The sequence below is a fragment of the Canis aureus genome, chromosome 26, assembly GCF_053574225.1.
Source record: "Canis aureus isolate CA01 chromosome 26, VMU_Caureus_v.1.0, whole genome shotgun sequence".
In the NCBI taxonomy this organism is placed as follows: Eukaryota; Metazoa; Chordata; class Mammalia; order Carnivora; family Canidae; genus Canis; species Canis aureus.
The window spans coordinates 31,992,387-32,012,282 of NC_135636.1; the positions used below are offsets into that span (position 1 = coordinate 31,992,387).

Genomic DNA, 19,896 nt, shown 5'->3' on the forward strand with positions numbered 1-19,896 from the left:
GCCTGGGAAGGGCCCCCCTCTGGCTTTGCCAGCACCGGTCACCCAGCAGGACCCTAGAATGAGTCCATTCATTCAACAAATGTTGCCGTTGTTGTTTACAGGGCACAAGACCCTAGATGGTCACTAAGATGAACAAAAGGGGTGTCATCCCTGTCCTCGTGGTGTTTATAGTTTGGCCAGGGAGAGAAACAGAAATCAAGCCAACAGATGAATAAATGGTCTTCAACGGTAATGACTGCTAGGAGATGCACAAGGGGTTGTGATGGAGGGCTTCTTGGAGGAGGTGAGGTTGAAAATGAACAGGAGTCAAGCGGATGAAGAGAGATGGGGAACACCACTGGGGCAGAGAGACCAGCATATGCAGAGGCTGTGAGGTCAGAAAGAGCTTGGCATTTGGGGGAAATGAAAGGGGTCCGGAGATCTTGTAAGTCACGTGTGTGTGTGTGTGTGTGTGTGTGGGCGCGCATGTGCACCCAGCACAGGTTCAGGCACATCTGCAGTGAACGCACCCATGGAGACTCTCCTCTTTTGCATCCCAGCCTCCTTACTGCAAAGGTGACCAGCAAGAGCCTCCTGCTCCAGGAGCTGGGGCTTGACAAGACAGTGACAGCTGGTTTTCCATGCCTGCCCCCTGCTCTGGGGGAGAGGGGCCCGAAGGGCTCAGGGCAGAGGCTGCAGGTCTGAGGTCCACTCGGCTCCAGGCTGGGCCTGGAGAGCCTGCAGTGATGCTGACTGGTGGTGAGGTCAGTGACAAGGGGCTGGGGGCTGAAATCCCCGTTCTGTCTAGGCAGGGTGGGGGCTACAGGAGGCAGGGCGGGGTCCTTTCGGCTGTAATTAAGAAGGGGTCAGGGAAGGATGGAAACCCCTTCCCACCTCTCCTCTCCAGGCTGGACCCCTCTCTTCTCCCTTTCTAACTTCCTGTGTTGAATTGTGGACTCACAGAAAGTTACGACGGTAGATCATAGGGTCCCCTGGGCCCTTTCCCTGGCTTCCCCAGCGATAAACCTTATAAAAATATCCAGCTGCTTTTTCTCTTCTCATTGAAAAAAATTCTTAGCTTTATAGTAGCTTTATAGTCGCCGCAGGTTTATTCATAAGAGCTATGATCTGGAAACTACCCACATGCCCATCAACAGGTGGTTGGATAAACAAATTGTGCAGTATTTCTATGATGGAATACTATTCAGCAGTGAAAAAGCACAAACGGAGCTGTGCAACCACAGGAGCAGCCTCACTGATTTTCCCTGGTGGGAAAGAGGCCACACACAAAAGAGCAAAAGAGTTCAAGAACAGACAAAACTAATCTACAGTGATAAAGTCAGGGTAGGGGGGTACTGATGACAAAGGGCCACAAGGGTGTGGTCTGGAGGGTTATACGTGGCCCGTGCTTTGCTCTGGGTGGTGCTCACAAACACAGTTTTGTCAAACTGTATGCACTTTACTGCATACAAGGTATATTTCAATTTTATTTTATTTTGCTTTTTAAAGATTTTATCTATTCAGGAGAGAAACACAGAGAGAGGCCGAGACACGGGCAGAGGGAAAAGCAGGCTCCCCATGGGGAGCCCAATGGGGGACTTAATCCCAGGACCCTGGGATCACAACCTGAGCCGAAGGCCGATGCTCAACCACTGAGCCACCCAGGCACCCTATATTTCAATTTTAAAATAAAAATCAAAAAACTGAATCAAATCAATAAACAAGCAGAGTCAAAGTACAAAGACAAATATTACAGACGCTCTTGCTCCCAGCAGCCGATGTGGAGTTATTAGTATCCTGCTATATTTGTGATCAGCCTTCTTTTTTGTTTGTTTGTTCAAAGCAGCAGAACATTTCACACTAAGCTGAGACTTAACTGAGGTCTCTCCTAGGTCCCTGCCCCTCCCCAGGCTCCAGCCCAGACACAGGCACTGCTAGGAGGCCACCGCATTCCCTCCTGGCTGTTTTCACACTTGCACAGATGTGTCTCCGAAGCCAGGACGGAGTGTTTTTTGCAGGAGCTCTGCAGTGAGATCACTCTCCCTGCGTGTCGCTGAGCCCGGCTCTGGCTCCGGCTTTAACTGCTGGCCAGTATTCCATCAAATCCACTGCCTGCCGTCCACTTCTTTGTCCTGTTGATGGACACTGAAGTGGGGTCTACTTTTTTGCTATTTGACTCACTTTCCGGCAAGCCCCCAGCGCCTCTGTGGGAGTGTCTCTGGGGCCCCAGGGTACAAGTGGGCTCCCAGGACCTGCGCTCTCCCTCTTCCCAGCTGCCGCCTGCTGGCCAGGTCACGGTCTCTCTGTCCCCCTCCCCAGGTGGTCAAGGTGGTGGGCAGCAACATCTCCCACAAACTGCGTCTGTCAAGGGTGAAGCCCACGGACGAAGGCACCTACGAGTGCCGTGTCATCGACTTCAGCGACGGCAAGGCCCGGCACCACAAGGTCAAGGCCTACCTCCGGGTGCAGCCCGGGGAGAACTCGGTCCTGCACCTGCCCGAGGCCCCGCCCGCCGCGCCCGCCCCGCCGCCCCCCAAGCCGGGCAAGGAGCTGCGGAAGCGCTCGGTGGACGAGGAGGCCTGCAGCCTCTAGACTGATGCCTACCCGGCCAGCCCCCGCCCCGTGCCCCTCAGCTGTACAGAGTGCATGAGGAGCCGCTGGACCGCTGGGGACGGGACTGCCTGGGTCCAGCCGCCTCCCCGTCCCCAAGACTGCCTGCGGCCACCACGTCGGCCCTCTGCCCGCCACTCCCTTGCTCAGCATGTAAGCCCTGCCCAACCCTTCCTTTTCAGACCCCTGCGGTGACCTGGCTCGGAGAAGGTGGCCCCGCGCACCAAGGGGACGACCACCCCGAATGCTGGGGCGGGCACCACGCCGGGGCCAGGCTGCCTCTCTGTCACCAGCTTCCGTGGAGTCCAGTGTTTTGCGTTGCTTGCTTGTCTCCCATCCTGTCCCGAGCCGGGGCCTCCCAGCCTTACTCTCCCTCCTGCCCCGTCATCCCCCGCTTGAACCCGGGGGAATGGACTGTGACCCCTCCCCGAATCTGGACTTGAATCTTCTGAGCAGAACTAGGGCCTCTACCTTGGCGAAAAACTGGGGCACAGAGCCCCCAGGAGAGCCTTGCTCTGGGCCCATGGCCTAAGAACAGAGTCACTTGCAGGGGGCCTGGGAAGAGAGGGAGACACCCCACTGCCTCCTGGGGGGGTCCTTCATGTTCAGCTTCCTTATACCTAAGAAACGGCTCCCTGTCCCACCCTCTGCAGAGGTGGGGGGACCAGGAATCTGCCCATTCACATGGCAAGTCTGAAGGAGGGCCTCTCCCCTCTGACCCAGTGGCCCTATGCAGAGTTTTGCACCAGCAGGACCCCTTCGAGGGTCTTCGAGGCTCTTCCAGGAGCCCCCCTCTGCCAGCTTCCAATGTCCCAGCCCCCTCCTGGGCTCATGTCACACCCACCCAAGGGCCTGGGGCTGTTGGGAGCCAAAGGCCCCCCAATACCAATCCCTTCACAATTCCTGATTAGGGGGACACCCACCCCCTGGTAATTTGTAAATATTTCTATTGGGCCCAACACCCCCTGGGAACTGGCTCAAACCTCTGGCCGCCCCTCAGTGATGGAGTTGGGATGTGGGAGAGGCCGAGGGCTCTGCCCAGGAGTGTGTGGGTAACCCTGTACACATGATCCAATCTGTGACTACCAGCCAACCTGAATAAAGCGGTTTAAAAAAACCTTGGGCAGTGTCTTTCTGGGGCATTTTTGTGTGGAGCAGTGTGGCGGGGGAGGGGCCAGCTCACACCCACCCTCACTCAGCAGCTTCTCACTCCTGCTCTCTGCCCCCCAAAACACAGACCCAGAGCTGGCTGGGGCACAGAGAGAGGACGAAGGGAAACCAGCCTCTGTCCAGTTACCAAGGGCTTGAATTATTCTTAGGTTTTGAGATAATCACACCTACAGAGGAGTGCATAAGACATGTCTATACTGTTTTGTCAATAAATATGTTATAAAGCAAATAAAGGTGAGCCGGCACCTCCCAACAGCACTCCAGAACAGAACCCCCCAGCCCAGCCCATGTGTATTCCTGACCAGACCCACTCTCCTCCTTCTTAGAGAGTAACCACCACCCTGGCGTTTAAGGAAAGCACATTTTTCATGTTCTCTTTACAGCTTTACTACTTCCATGTATGTCATCTTAAGCAATAGAGTTGAGTTTTGTCTATCATTTAGAACTTTATATGCATGGAATCCTATCACATCCATCCTTGCATGTACCACTCTGCTTGTGAGATTCATGCATGTTGTTGCATGTCTGTAATTTGTCCATTTTTATTACTGCATGAATATCCCACAATTTAACTTATTTATTCATTCTATTGACAAGAATTTGTGTTCCCATCTGGGTGCTTGGCAACATTGCCGAAGGCATTCTCGCCCTTGTCTCCTGGTGCACCTGAGCATGAGATTCTTGGGGTGTGTTTGTTGGGTCGGATGTTTAGGCACGGCATGTTCGGGAACTCGTCTGCCCCTATCAGGTATCACCAGCACCTTATTACAGTTGAGGGAGCGGCTTCAGAGGGGTTAAGTAGCTTGCTTGAGGTCACTCAGTTGTTGAACTCTGCTCTGCTGGATATGGATCACCTCCTCACCCACTGAACATCACCACCTCTCCCATAATGCCTTGGGCTTGGATTCCCCTTGGTTCATCCCAGACAAGACTCCCACCCGCCACAGTCCTGCTGGGAACCCACCTGAGGGCATGTCCTTCTGGGGGGCTTTTAGGGGAAACCCTCACAGCCAGCACACCCAGCTTGTCCCTCTCCTGTACCCACAGGAACCATCACCCCACCCCCACATTAGCCCATCCTCGAGCCCCCCTGCAGTCAGACTGAGTGAACCTCCCTCAAGGGCAGGGACTGTATCAGTTCTCTGAAGCAGGGAATCAAGTCAGGGGAAGGGTGGGTTGGAGACCGGCTGACTGGCTGAGGACATGAATAAATCAAGCTATTAAGCAGGGCTGGGGACCCACTGCCAAATCCAGGTGTCCCTGCGCTGGAAGGTCAGTGACCTGTGGTCCTGTAGGGCAGCAGCCAGCCTTTTTTTTTTTTTTCCAACAAATATGGTACCTTCCAGAAATGCCAAAGTGGGAGGCAGGCCCTGAAAAGCCCAGGTTCCTCTGGGAAGGTCCTGGCTGGGCAGGGTGGGGGTGGGGGTACAGGCTCCTGCCAGGGTGATAACAATAATTACAGGTCCTGAGTACCTACTCTGCACCAGGCACTGTGAAAGGCTTTCCACAGGAAATCCTGAGAATGCACACGATCTCGTTTTACCCCCTCAAGGGCATGTGTCCCATCTCCAGTCTGCTCACCCTTTACAGGGGCCACCATCTCCTTAGAGGGAATATTTCTGCTCCATTGGGAATGCAGTCCAGGGGAGAGCAGTGCCTGGGTTAGATTTCTGCCTCTAACCATCCTTGCTGGACATCCTCAGGATCTCAAGCAAGGCTCCTCACGTCTCTGAGCCTCAGTTTCCTCTTCTGTAAAATAGGGAGGCTCCCAGGGAGATACAAATCAAAATCATGAGCTAACCTCTTTGCACACACTAGGATGGTATGAATCAAAAAGACAGATAATAACAAGCGTTGGCAAAGATTTTAAACTGGAACACGCACACTGCGCTGGTGGGATTATAAAGTGATGCAGCCGCTTGGGAAAACAGTCTGGCATTTTCTCTGAATGTTAAACATAGAGTTACTGTATGACCCAGCAATTCCATTCCTGTGTATATACTCAAGAGAACTGAAAACATATGTCCACACAAAAAACGTGTGCATGAATACTCACAGCAGCATTATGCGTAATAGCCCAAAAGTGGAAACAACCCAAGTACCCATCAACTGATGAACGAGTGAATAGAATGTGGCATATCCAGACACCGGAATATTATTTGGCAATAAAGAGGAATGCAGTCCTGACACACGTTACACCCTAGGTGAAACTTGGAAACATTATTCTAAGAGAAAGCAGCCAGACACAAAAGGTCCCATATTGCATGATGCCATTTTTAAAAATATTTTATTTGTTTATTCATGAGAGACACAGAGAGAGGCAGAGACTGAAACAGAGACACAGGCAGAGGGAGAAGCAGGCTCCCTTTGGGGAGCCCATGCAGGACCAATCCCAGGACCCTGGGATCCTGACCTGAGCCCAAGGCAGATGTTCAACCACTGAGTCACCCAGGTGTCCCTGTATGATGTCATTTATATGAAATATCCAGAAAAGGAATATCCATAGGGACACAAACCAGACTGGTGGTTGCCAGGGCTAGGGGAGAAGAGAGTGGGCGGTAACTGCTAATGGGTATGGGGTTCTTTTGGGGTGATTGAGATATTCTAAGATCGATTGTGGTGATGGATGTACAGCTCTGCAGATATCCTAAAAACTACTGAAATGTGCACTTTACATGGGTGAACTGTATGGTGTGTGAATTATATCTCAATAAATCTGCTGAAAGAGAGAGATGCTCCTGACTCAGTGCCATGTCCACAGGCCCACACCAGGCACATGAGAGGCCCCCAGGAAATTCTGACGCCTATTAATATTGCTGTGATTTTTTTATATGGAAGCCAGAGCCAAGTTGTGCCCCTCCCCAGGCACAGAAACCTGAGTCCTAGGGGAGGGAAGTTCCTAAAAATCATATACCTAGTCCTATTCTAAAGTCTCAGATAAACCTCTGCACATTCCTATGTTAGTTACGGGCCACATTCCCCTTCATGCCCAGCCATAAGAATAATGGGACAGCGGTGTGCTTGTTATAAATTCAGACGTCCTGGCCCCTTCTTGGCCTTTAGATCCCTGCCCACATCAGTGGCTAGTGGCCCCAGGTGGTCCTCATGATGTGGAGAGAGAGCAGATGACTGGCCAGGGACACCTTCCCATACTCTTGTTCAGCTTCTATACTCTTGCATCTCCAGCCCCCAGCATCCTTGGTCTCCAAGGCCCTGAATTTTGGCCCCAAACCCTCCCTGGTCCTCTCTCAGGGCTCCCCTGTGAACCCTGTCCCAGAGCTTTCCTTTCTGCCCTGTGCAGGGTGGCAATGGGGTACCTGACAGGGCAAGGCTTCTGTTCCCCATTCTTGGTCCTTCACCCCAGGATTCAGAGTATGAGGTAAGAATGCCCCATTTTAGGAGGTGAGAGCATGTCCAGTAAGTTTCAACCCCAGGCGGTCCCTCCTGGTTCAGGGCAGACTAACTAATACTCCTAGTGCTGGCTAGTGCTGGCTAGGTGATTAGCTATCTAGAGAGTTAGGACCAGTTCCTTTTTTTTTTTTTTTTTTTTTATGTAAGTGCCAGCTTTTACTTATTTTTTAAATATTTTATTTATTCATGAGAGACACAAAGAGAGAGAGAGAGGCAGAGACACAGGCAGAGGGAGAAGTAGGCTCCATGCAGGGAACCTGACGTGGGACTTGATCCCGGGTCTCCAAGATCACGCCCTGGGTTGAAGGCGGCGCTAAACCGCTGAGCCACCGGGGCTGCCCTAGGACCAGTTCCAAAATCATCTCAGTACTTGAATGAAGAACTACGTCGGGGCAGGGGATGGTGGAGGCCTGGTCCAGGGGAAGAGGGAAAGGTACCCAAGACCTCCCATCAGGGACCCTGGAAATGAGTGGGGTCTGCTGCCTGCCTGGGCCCACACTTTGCCCAAACCCGGGCATCTCAGTCTGCAGAGCTAGAGAGCAACCAAGGTTTGGAGCTATATCCCTGGAGATTCTGATCCAGTAGTGAAGCCCAGGAATCTGTATGTCCAACAGGATTCTGATGGAGGTGGCCAATGGACGACAGTTTGAAAAAAACTCTACCATACGATCCTTTAAAGGAAGGACACACATAACTAAAAAAATAAGAATACTTTTTAGAGGGCAGTCTGGGTGGCTCAGCATTTAGCGCCACCTTCGGTCCACAGCGTGATCCTGGAGACCGGGAATCAAGTCCCACATCGGGCTCCCTGCATGGAGTCTGCTTCTCCCTCTGCCTGTGTCTCTGCCTCTCTCTGTGTGTGTCTCTCATGAATAAATAAAATATTTTTGAAAAAAAGAATACTTTTTAGAAAAGTAGGTGCTTCACTTAGCCACATGCAACATGTTTTGCTTCTTACCAGCTCTCATTTTTGCTGCTAACTGAAGAGCATTGCAGCACATGGATGCACCACAATTACCCTAAGGACTCACCTACTGATGGATAGCTAAGTTACTTCTAATGAGTTGCTGTTATAGGTTGCAATTCTCCAAATATGGTTCTATGAACTTCTTAGCACACTTGAGGTATTTCAGGTGTGTGGGAAATCCTTAAACATGGAATTACTAGCACCAGATAGATGGATCTACACTTTCAATCTAAGATAGTCTAACTGCTCTCCCCACACTACCTTGACAACCTTAAAAAACTTGGGGGAGGGGACGCCTGGGTGGCTCAGTGGTTGAGCATTTGCCTTCAGCTCAGGGTGTGATCCTGGTCTGAGGATCGAGTCCCACATTGGGCTCCCTGCATGGAGCCTGCTTCTCCCTCTGCCTGTGTCTCTGCCTCTCTCTTTGTGTGTCTCTCATGAATAAATAAATAAAATGTTTAGAAAAAAAAAACTTGGGGGAGAATTTAAGGGGACACTGTGAAATTAGCTTTTGGCACACTGAAGCTGCTTTCCTTCACCAACATGGGGGAGGGGAGGGCCCAGGAATCTGCATTGCTTACAAGTTTCCCTGCACCCTCGCTTGTGAGTATTGGGATACCATGTGTGCATAGCAAGTTGTCTGAAAAGACATCTACCCAGGCTGAGAGCAGCGGTCACTTCTAGGGAGTGGAACCGAAGGGATATACCCCAGTAGGCTGAATATTTGTAAAGGGCAAGTATTACACCTGTAACTTGATATGCATAGAAATATTTTTCAAAAACCAACCAGGAAACAAAAGTCAATAAAAATGGAGGGAATCCTGGTATGTGTGCCATATGGTTGCACCTGAGTTGCCTTGACCAGGTCTCTCCCTCTGGTGGTGAGGAGGATTCTCCTGAAGCAGTCCTTGACACTACATGGAGCAGACCCTGGAGCCATGTCCACCCCACTCTGTCTCTGCGCTGCTCTCCCATCCCCTACCCACTCCCACTTGTTATTTTGCTTGATTTAGTCTTGATTTAGCTTAGGAATCCACACTTGTTTGAGATTACTTGTCTCTGTGAAGACTTGCCCACTCCTAGCCCTAGTGTGTGAATCTTGATTCATCTAAGCTCTTCATGTGGAATCCACAGATCATCCCAATCAGGGGTCTGTGGATGGTATGCATGGGATTCACAAACGTGCATGGAAGGAAAAAAAAAAAACCTTCCACCTCTATTTTCACTAACTTCCAACTGAAATTTAGTACCTCCTTCTATTATGAATGTAAGCAACAAGCCACAGTCGTGTTCGCAGTAACTTTGTGACTTTGCCACCAATAGAAAGCACAAATATTTTCATATCACAAAAGTTACTACAGTATCTCAGAACATTGTTCACACTCATCACTACTTCGAAATTATGGTTGTTATTAGATCTGCCGCTAGAATTTATTATTTAATGCACTAATAAAGAAGCGAGTTTATTCCTATATCACACATTTTCAAAAATATATTTTGGAAACTGTGCTTCAGTATAATTGGTTTCCTTTGTAATCCTATCATTTTATTTTATGCAGTTAAAAAATAGTCTGAGAAGGAGTCCATGGGTTTCTCCAGACTGCCAAAGTGTCCACAGCACAGAAAAGGTAGATGAACCCTGGCCAAAGCCAATGCTGGCAATTCCATTATCCTAGCTGGGGACTAGCTTAGGAAGTATCATGTGACCTGGTGTGTTACATTCACAACGAAATTTGAGGGGACATCTGCTGGAGGGAGAGTGGACCCCCTCTTGGGAAAGGTTTCTTAAAAGGAGACACAAGGAAGTCATCCTCTGGTTCTTAGTGTCTGAGCACATGTGCTGGGAATTTCTTCTACCATTAGGCAACCATGCAGAGAGTGGCTGACCCACCTGAGATGTTGAAGCAACTGATGGGAAAAGCCCAGGTCTTTGAGGATGTGGTGGATCTGGTGAATTCTCTACCCCTGGATTCCTGTTATCAGTGAATAAATCCCTTATGATTAGGCCAGTTGGGTCAGCTGTCAATCAGTTGCAGACAAGAACACTTTCTTTAATCCATCATGTTATTTTTGTCCCCTTACATATACCATGCTTGATGCTAATCATCACTGGAGTGACCGGGAGAAACAAGTCAGCTCCTTCTTCCTTTCTGATCCTTATTTAGATTGATCACATCTTTCCTTGAGGCTGAACACCCTCAGATCCTTCAACTGGACTCAAGGGACATGGTTTTGATATCTGTATCCACCCCTAACATGGATGTCTATCTAGGTCAGTGGTTCTCAAATTTCAGCATGCATCAGAATCATGCTAATGTTTATTAACATTAGCTTGTTTTTTTTTTTAAAGATAGATTTATTTATTTATTTATTTATTTATTTATTTATTTATTTACTTATTTATTTATGATAGACAGAGAGAGGCAGAGACACAGCAGGAGGGAGAAGCAGGCTCCATGCTGGGAGCCTGACGTGGGACTTGATCCCGGGACTCCAGGATCACGCCCTGGGCTGAAGGCAGGCGCTAAACTGCTGAGCCACCCAGGGATCCCCTTAGCTTGTTAAAACATACATTTTTAGATCCCACTCTGAGAGTTTCAGATTCAGTAAGGCTGCAGTGGGTCCCAATAAGTTAAATTTCTAACAAATTCCTTCATGATGCATGATGCTAGTCTTGGGGAATACACAGTTTGAGAATCACTGGTCTAGATCCCTCTAAAAACATGGCTTCCCCAGATAAACCACTACTCAAGATGGGGTCTGACTAGTGTGAAGCAGAACTGTCACCTTTCTCAATACCATCAGCATGCTCCCATTATTGTGGCCCAAATTACAAGCTGTTGTGTTATACTGTTGAACTCTATGTCACCAAAACTCTAAAATTTGTATTATGCAGGTGGCTCCTAAACTCTCTCCATATTCTAGAGATGGGAAGTATCACTTGTTGAGTGCTGAGTGCTTTAATGAGTTATACCATTTAATTCTTACAACAATCCTTGAAATGGGCAGCTATCTTTCTCTGGGGAGACTGATATTCAGAGAAATAAAAAAAATTCCCAAGGTCACTGAGCTGGTAAATAAATGAGGGACCCAGGGTTTGAACCTGGTTTATAGAACTCTACAATTAAGAACTCTCCTCCTGCTGAAAAGTATCTATTAATCAGCTGCCCTTTGAGGCCCAAGACAAATTCACCTAATTGTGCTTCACGGAGCTCATTCATCTTTCTTGTCCACAAGGTCATCAAATGTGATTTTTGTCAAATGGCCTAGCTTTCTTGAGCCTCCAATATCTTCTTCAACCACAACTCAGTCCTTTTACTGTCTCCACTCCTTCCCCAAAGAGGAGGTTAGGCTTACGGAGTTGCATTTGGAGCCACATGAGTTTGGTTTCTGAAAGTGTTAACTGTGGGCACATTTTAATAAAGACCATTTTCTAGGCTACAGTTACATAAATGTTCTAATTTAATATGCAAATGTGCCACAAATGATTTAGGGTGTGCTAGGCCTTTATTGTTCTAGTTGCAGTTATGTTGATTTAGCCCATAGCTTTATGGTTAATAATTTAGTAAGCAACCTTATTTTTTAATCTCCCTTTGTCCTCATGCCTCATCTTTTTTCACATTAAGGGACCTGAGCCTGCACAAAGATTCAGTTTAATGAATCATCAATCCTTGAATAAGTGTAGCTCCAAAAGGATTCCATTCAAATTCTAGGGAAGGCGTTAAGTTCATGAGTTTTCCCCTTGATGGGATTCTTAGTTTTATCATGAATATAATGACTCACTTTATCCTTACTAGTGCTTTTGGCATTATATGCTAACTTGCCTGATATTAACATTGTTAGGCCAGTTTTCTTTGGTTAGTATTTGCCTGGGATATCTTTTTCTATTTTGAACATTTGTGTGTCATTGTCTTAGGTACAATATCTCTTATACACAGCTTATAGCTGGATTTTGGTATGTTTTAAAAAATTCATCTAGTAGTCTCTGTCTTTAATAGATAAGTTTAGTCCACTTACATTTATTGTGATTACTGATTATTTGGATTTATTTTCTGCCATCTTATTTTGTGTATATGTTACGTGTGTTTCCTATTGCCATGAGATTTGATGGGGGGCAGGGCGAAGAGCATGTGTGATCAGTTTAATTTTTTTCTTCTTTCTTGGCTTTTGATGAATAGTGTTCTTTAGTACCCCACCCCTCTTCCTCCCCACTTATTTGAAGGCTATAAATCCCATTTCTTTTAGTGGTTTTATTTTAATTTTTAACTTACTTATTTAACTATATATTTTCTTAACATTCTGAAATTATTCATTATCTCCATTTTCCTCTTAACAAGACAACCCCTTTAACACAATGTAACTACCTGTTGAACTGCCCCCTGCCGCATCGTCCTTGTTATTGTCTAGAATTTTAATTACACAAAAAATAATATTTATATGATCAGAAATTAATTAGATTTACCAATATATTTGATCAATTTATGACTTAGTGATTTTCTTCTTTCACTTTGTTTTGCTGAAGTACATGCTTTATTAATCCTTTCAATGAGGATATGGTTGGTAAACTCTCTTTATCTATGAAAGCCTGAAAATGTCTGTAATTTTCTTTCTTTCTTTTTTTTTTTTAAAGATTTATTTATTTATTCATTCAGAGAGAGCGAGAGAGAGGCAGAGACACAGGCAGAGGGAGAAGCAGGCTCCATGCAGGGAACCCAACGTGGGACTCAATTCCGGGTCTTCTCCAGGATCACACCCCGGGCTGCAGGCGGCGCCAAACCGCTGCACCACCAGGGCTACCCTCTTTCTTCTTTCTTTCTTTCTTTCTTTCTTTCTTTCTTTCTTTCTTTCTTTCTTCCTTCCTTCCTTCCTTCCTTCCTTCCTTCCTTCCTTCCTTCCTTTCTTTCTTTCTCTTTCTTTCTTTCTTTCTTTCTTTCTTTCTTTCTTTCTCTCTCTCTCTCTCTCTCTCTCTTTCTTTCTTTCTTTCTTTCTTTCTTTCTTTCTTTCTTTCTTTCTTTCTTCTTCTTCTTTCCTAGATTTTACTCATTTATCCATGAGACACAGAGAGAGAGAGGCAGAGATATAGACAGTGGGAGAAGCAGGCTTCCTGCAAGGAACCCAATGTGGAACTTGATCCCAGGACCCTGGGATCACACTCTGAGCCAAAGGCAGATGCACAACCATTGAGCCACCCGGGCGTCCCTGCTCCCCTTTTTCAATGTTCCCATAGCTGTGTATTGAGGGAGGCTGATTATGCTTTTCCCTCTGCATGTTTAAGATATTATTCTCTCAGCCCTGTCATTGCATCACTGTTGATGAGAAATCTGCTGTTGGCTCAATTGGCATTCTTTCATATGCAATTTGCCTTTATTCTTTTGTAATTCCTAAGATTTTTCTCTTTATCTTTTACATTCTGCTCTATCATAATTTTTCTGGTTGAGATTTATTTTTTACCATCCTGATTTTAACCATTGGTATGTGTTTTTCACCTGAATACTTTCTTTTTGATTCTGAAATATCTTCAGCCACCATATCTTAAATATTGTACCTCCATTACATCCTTTATTCTCTCCTTCTAGAATTTCTATTACACATATGTTGGAATCTTTCAATCTATTTACCATGTCTTAACTGCTCTTTCATATTTTCTATTTCTTTATCTCTCTTTGAGTGAATGACTCAGGAATATCTATCAATTCACTAATTTTCTCTTCAAATGTGTCTGATTTAGAGTTTATTCCATTTGAATTCACTTCAATAATGATACTTTTCACTGTTAGTGTTTCTCATTGTTTCTTTTTCACATCAATAGTTAATTCTGTTTTGGAGCATCTGAGTGGCTTAGTTGGTTAACCATCCCACTGTTGGTTTTGGCTCAGGTCATGATCTCAGGGTGGTAGGACCAAGCCCCATGTGGGCCACATGCTCAGTGTAGTCTGCTAGAGATTTTCTGTCTCTACCTCTCCCTCCCCCTCTGCCCTCCCCCACTCCTATCATGCACACAGGCATGCACTCTCCCTCTCTAAAATAAATAAAATCTTCAAAAAAATAGTTAATTCTGTTTTACTTCATAACTTTTTCCTTTTTTTTTTGGAAAGGAAGTTATGCCTTCCTTTACCTTTGTTAAAATCTTATTTTAGAGTCATTTCCGGATTGCTCTATTATTTGCAGTTATCATAAATGAATCCACCTGTTAAGAGTTGAGTTTACTGGCTGTCTTAATGTCCATTTTATTCACAGGGTTATTTTTAAGTGGAATCTTTCTGTCCATTTTCTTTCTCTGCACTTGTCTCAACCCAGACCCTTGGGACCCTAGTCCCAAATCAGGCTTCTTAAAGGTGGCTCAGGGTTCCCAGTTTGGGTGCTATCAGAGATATCAGAGATATTCAGAGAAGCATTTAATGAATCAGGGTGGTTTAGCTCAGGTCCCACTTGCCAGATCTTCATCTGCTCCCCCTGTTACCTAACATACAGTTTTAAGCAATGAGTCTGATGCTAGACCTCTAGTTCTTAAAGAATTCTTTTGGTCCCATTTACTCTGCAGGACTTGAATTCCTAGTCACTTCTGGGTCCTGAGCCTGGCCGGTCTGAGGCTTCAGCCACTATTGACTTTTTCTCATTGCTTTCCATTCCAAAGAGAAGTTTACTGTATTTGTGAGTGTGACTATGTAATTTTATTTTTAAAATATAATGTGTATATTATTACAGTATATAAACAGAGGTTATTTTTTCCCACTAATTCATGGACAGTGTGGTTAATTTTTACTATATCAGTTTTATTGAGATATGATTTATATCCAATAAAAGCATCAGTTTAAAGTGTAAAATTCAATGAGTTTTGGAATCTATAGTCATGTAATCACCATTACAATCAAGAAAAGAATACTTCCATCACCTCCTGCCAAACTTCCCTTGCTCCCCTTTGCTTTCAATCCTCTTCCCCAAACACCAGTCCCAGAAAATCACTGATCTGTTTTCTATCTATGGATTAGTTTTGCCTTCCTACAATTTCAAATAAATTGAATCAGACAGTAGGTACTCTTTTGTGTTTGGTTTTTCTCACTAAGCATAGTGATTTTGAGATTTATCCATATTGTGTATACTGATACTTAATTCCTTTGTACTGTTGAGTAGTATTTTCTTGTGTGACTTACCACAATTTGTTTATCCATCCTTCTATTGATGGACATTTGGGTTTCTAGTTTGAGGCTACTATACACAAATCTGCCACGTACATTCATACACAAGTTTTTGTGTGGACATGTTCTCATTTCTCTTCGGTAAATAAGTAAGACCAGGATTACTGGACAGTAAGCTAAGTGTATGTTGGACTTACAAGAAACTTCCAAACTGTTTTTCTTTTCTTTTTTTTTTTTAAAGACTTTATTTATTTATTCATGAGAGACACACAGAGAGAGAGAGAGAAGAGAGCGGCAGAGACACAGGCAGAGGGAGAAGCAGGATCCATGCTGGGAGCCCAACGTCGGACTCCATCAGGTCCTGGGCTGAAAGCAGCATTAAACCCCTGAGCCACCTGGGCTGCCCCAAACTGTTTTTCAAAGTGGCTGCACCATTTTGAATTTCCATCTACAATGTGTGAGGATTCTGGTTGAGGAGAAGGTTATTTTTAAAGCATGAACTCAATGCCATCTTGACTGGAGGTGACTGTAAAAACACTTTAGAATGTATACTGAGCTATAAAATGCCAGGAATGGTAATGAAGGCTCTGTGAAGGCACAGACTCTTAAGTGTCCTGTTTACTGCTGCATCCCCAATGCCTATCACCAGTCTGGGCTTATGCCACACACACTCTGTAAATGAATCAATGAATAAAGATTTGCCTCTGACAAACATTAACAGCTCATAAGAGTTGGGTCAAAGTTTGGACCTATTGCATCTTATTTAATCAAAGAAGTTCTTGGAAGCCCTGTTTTCTCCTTCCCTAATTTCACCAAAACCCTTGTTTTGAACTAGTTGGCATTTCTACCCTGAGCTCTCCTATCCTTTCAGCCAGGCTTCTCTTCATAGGTCAAGAGGGCCACCCCACCACCCTGCATGGGGTATGCATTTTAGCCTGCAGGAAGGAGAAAAAGGGTGAGAAGGCACAACTTTCTTTAAAGACACCTGTTTGACAATGAAGATCACTTCTGCTTATCTGTCGTGGGACAGAACTTAGTCACATGGCCACATGTAGCTGCAAGGGGAACATGGCCCTTATTCTGACAGCTGTGTGTCTAGATAAATAGCAGGATTTTCCTACTCAAAGGAAAGAGAAGATAGACAATGGATCACTTCCAGCAGGCTCCATTGTGAGCCTTTGTCCTGACCTCTAGGCACTTTAGGCTCAACACAATGTATTATTTGAAAAACATGTTTATTCCTCAACTCCAGGGAGAAACTTTCAATTCACCATCCAAAAGCAAGCCAAGCTGGTGAGTAGAGGAGGTTTCTCATTCAGCACCTCCAGGCCCTACTCTTTGCACCCCTCCCCACTAGCCACCTTGGCTCTTGCTTCAAGGTTGTCTGCCCCAGAGAAGGGGAGGGGGGCAGTAGGGAGAAGTAGGATGGTGCATTTACAGAAGGGGAAGTTAATGATGGGATAGGTAGGGGGCCCACACTGCTGATCTCCTGGCACCCTGGGTGATCTACCTGAGGAATCTCTGGTGGATCCTATCACTGAGCTGGGTGTAGAGAGCTGGGTCCAGGTGGCTTCCCAAGTTCATCAGGCTTGAGCTCTGGAAAACTTAGTAGCCTACAGGGGGTAAGGCATGTCCCACAGCTGAGTGCCCAATACAGTAGCCACCAGCCCCGTAGATCTATTTAAAATTAATAAATAAAATATTCAGTTTCTCAGTTATACTAGACACATTTCAAATGTTCAATAGATGCACGTGACTAGTGGATACTATATATTGGATAGTACTATAGGAAATATAGAACATTTCCACCACTGAAGAAGGTACTATTGGATAGCACTGTTCCAGAGGAAAGACATCTCAGATCATATTAACAGAGGCAGAGTGCCAAGAAAGAGGGCAGCTGATGGGGCTGGTCGACACTATGCCAGGCAGACCCCAGCTATGCTACTTATGGCCCATGGGCCCCAGAGTCAGTGAGGGAAGCAAATGAGAGAGAGGAAGGCATCCAGCAAAGATGGCCAGAGTACAGAAATGTAGGAAATATCTCTGTATTTTGCTTAAAGGAGTTTTGGCATGGGTTCCTCCAGAAGATGCTGGGCCACAAAATTCAGGGCAAGGAGTTTACTTGGGAGGTGATCCCAGGAAGCACTAGTAAGGGAATGGGAAAGTGAGACAGGGAAAGTGTACACAGTGAGACAAGTGGGACTCCATTCCACTGGGGAACTCTGGGAGTCAGTGCAGAGCACTCACCTCAAAATCATCCGGCCCGAGGGCTGGGGACCTGTGGTTTTTTTCAGCCCCAGTCATTGGCTGAGGGCTGCTTCTGGGTGTTAATTCACCAGGACTTCTGGCTTGCAAAGTATAAAGACAGAATGCCTTCCTTACCTGTGGAAAGTCCTCAGGCAAAGAGATGCAAATATGGGGCAGCTGGAAGTTGGCTAGAACATACTGGAGTGGTGAGACTAGTGGGATATGGGCTGTAGCAGTACTATCTGCTACAAAGGAGGAAGACCAACATCCTTAACCCCAGCCTCATCTCACACACACACACACACACACACACACACCCCACATATGTCCCCTGTACATTTCTCACATTAGTTTCTCCCTTCTCCTCAGACTTACCCTGCTTTCTCCCACCACAGGACCTTTGCATGTACTATTCTGGATGTCTGAGACACTCTTCTACTCTTTCTCATCCCCTTTCACTTACTTAAGTCCTACTTATTCTTCAGATCTTGGCTCAAATGACCTTTCCTCTAAGTAACCTTCCCTGAAGGACACTCCATCCCTACCCCAAAGCAAGAACAAGTCCTCCTGTTGCACTTTGTCCCAGCTCCCTGTCCTATAAGGGTATCATTATATGTGAGGTTAGTTAATGCTGCCTTCCCCATTGGACTGTAGGAAAGGGATCTTGCTTGTCTTGTTCACAGGAACACATAGTCGGTTCTCAAGAAATGTATAATAAGTGAAAAAAAAAACGAATGAATAGAAAAATGAAAAAAGAATGAATTCCTGTCAGATTGACTAACACTTCTCTAGTAGCCAGAGAGGGAATTTATCAGCTAAAGACCCCAGGAAGAGGAGGAGGCTAATTAGCAATTCATTAGGATCCATTTTCACTTCTGTAGTCAATGCTAATCACTTGTTTGTTTAAAACGGGAAGTTCTGCACTCATTAAATCCATTAGTAAATGAAAATGTTTCTCAGGGAAGTCTGGCCTCCCACATTGGAGTGTAAATTCAAGGGCTGCACCCCCTCTTTTGTACAGACTTCCCAGATGTCAGCAAAGCAGGTGTTCACAAGCTGGAAATACCCTAGGCTAGGACCCTCGTCCTTTCTCACGGGAGGGGCCTGCTTCTCCAGCTCTCTCTGGGCACGGATCCTGCCCCTGTACAATGGGCACAGCATTCAATCTCATGGCTAGCAGCGAAGATTAGAGGGAGCTGGAGCTGTGCAGTCAGGAATGTCAGCTCACACCTTGGTATTATCCTCCTGAAAGACTGCGGAGAGGGAGTCTATTTTGAGGATATGGCTACCCTGCAGCCCCACTGGTTTGAACTCTGGGTCTTGTTAGCAAACAGGAGCCTCTTTCCTTATAAGCAGCCCATGCATAGAGGGTGCTCACAGGCCATGTCGTGCCCACCCTTGCTTTGCTTGCAGTAGCCCATTTAATCCTCACAGCCCAACCAACAAGGTAGCCATTATTACCTGCATTTGCAGGTGTGGAGACTGAGAGAAGGGGAGAGGCTCTTGCCCTGGGTCTTTTCTCTTCTCCATACTGAGCCATCTCCTCAGGAAGCCATCTTTGACTTTTGAGTAAGAAATGGCGGGATCCCTGGGTGGTACAGCGGTTTAGCGCCTGCCTTTGGCCCAGGGCGCTCCATCCTGGAGACCCGGGATCGAATCCCACGTCGGGCTTCCGGTGCATGGAGCCTGCTTCTCCCTCTGCCTGTGTCTCTGGCTCTCTCTCTGTGTGTGACTATCATAAATAAATTTTAAAAAATTTTTTTAAAAATTAAAAAAAAAAAAAAGAAATGGCTGTTCTGCTCAGTCTTGTACTTCATTAGGTGAGTCTGCCTTTCCTGGGTCTTACTCATCCTAATGTTTCCAGGGGCCTGGTAGCTCAGCAGAAAAGAAACAGCTATATTTGTCTGAGTGCTAACTAGCTTCAGGGCTCAATGCATGCCATGCATTAAATCACCAAGTCCTCAAACAATTCTATGGGGCTGAGCTACTATTATCATCTCTATCTTACAGATGAAGAAACCGACTTGTCAAAGATCATATGGTTAGTGTTGGGGAGGAAGAATTTCCTCTGTCCTTCAAGGTCCTTTGAGCTGGACTCAGAATCAGATTGGCACGAGACAGATTAACAGGAAAAAATAAAATTTGATAGTGTGCACATGGGGAATCCACACGGACATGGACATTCTGAAGACAGTGAAGCAGCATGATGCTTATGCGAGCTAAGGAGAGCGGTAGGGGTTTGAAGATACAAAGGAGAGAAAGACCATTAGCAGGAGGGTGAGAGGAAATGTTTGAAAAGCAGAGGTTGTCCGGTTGTGCAGATAAGTTTCTTAGGTAAAGAGAGGAATCTCTGTAAATCTTTTCCTAGCCCCA

General features: G+C 46.0%; 1 protein-coding gene across 1 annotated transcript in view; it reads left to right on the plus strand.

The window, feature by feature from the left end:
- VSTM2L (V-set and transmembrane domain containing 2 like) overlaps positions 1-3,722 on the plus strand; it is a 36,857-nt gene extending 33,135 nt beyond the window's left edge. The window contains exon 4 of the mRNA XM_077873124.1: positions 2,299-3,722. Within this exon, the coding sequence (XP_077729250.1) occupies positions 2,299-2,571 (273 nt within the window). The 3' untranslated portion in view covers positions 2,572-3,722. The remainder of the gene's footprint in view (positions 1-2,298) is intronic.
- Positions 3,723-19,896: the final 16,174 nt, after the last annotated feature.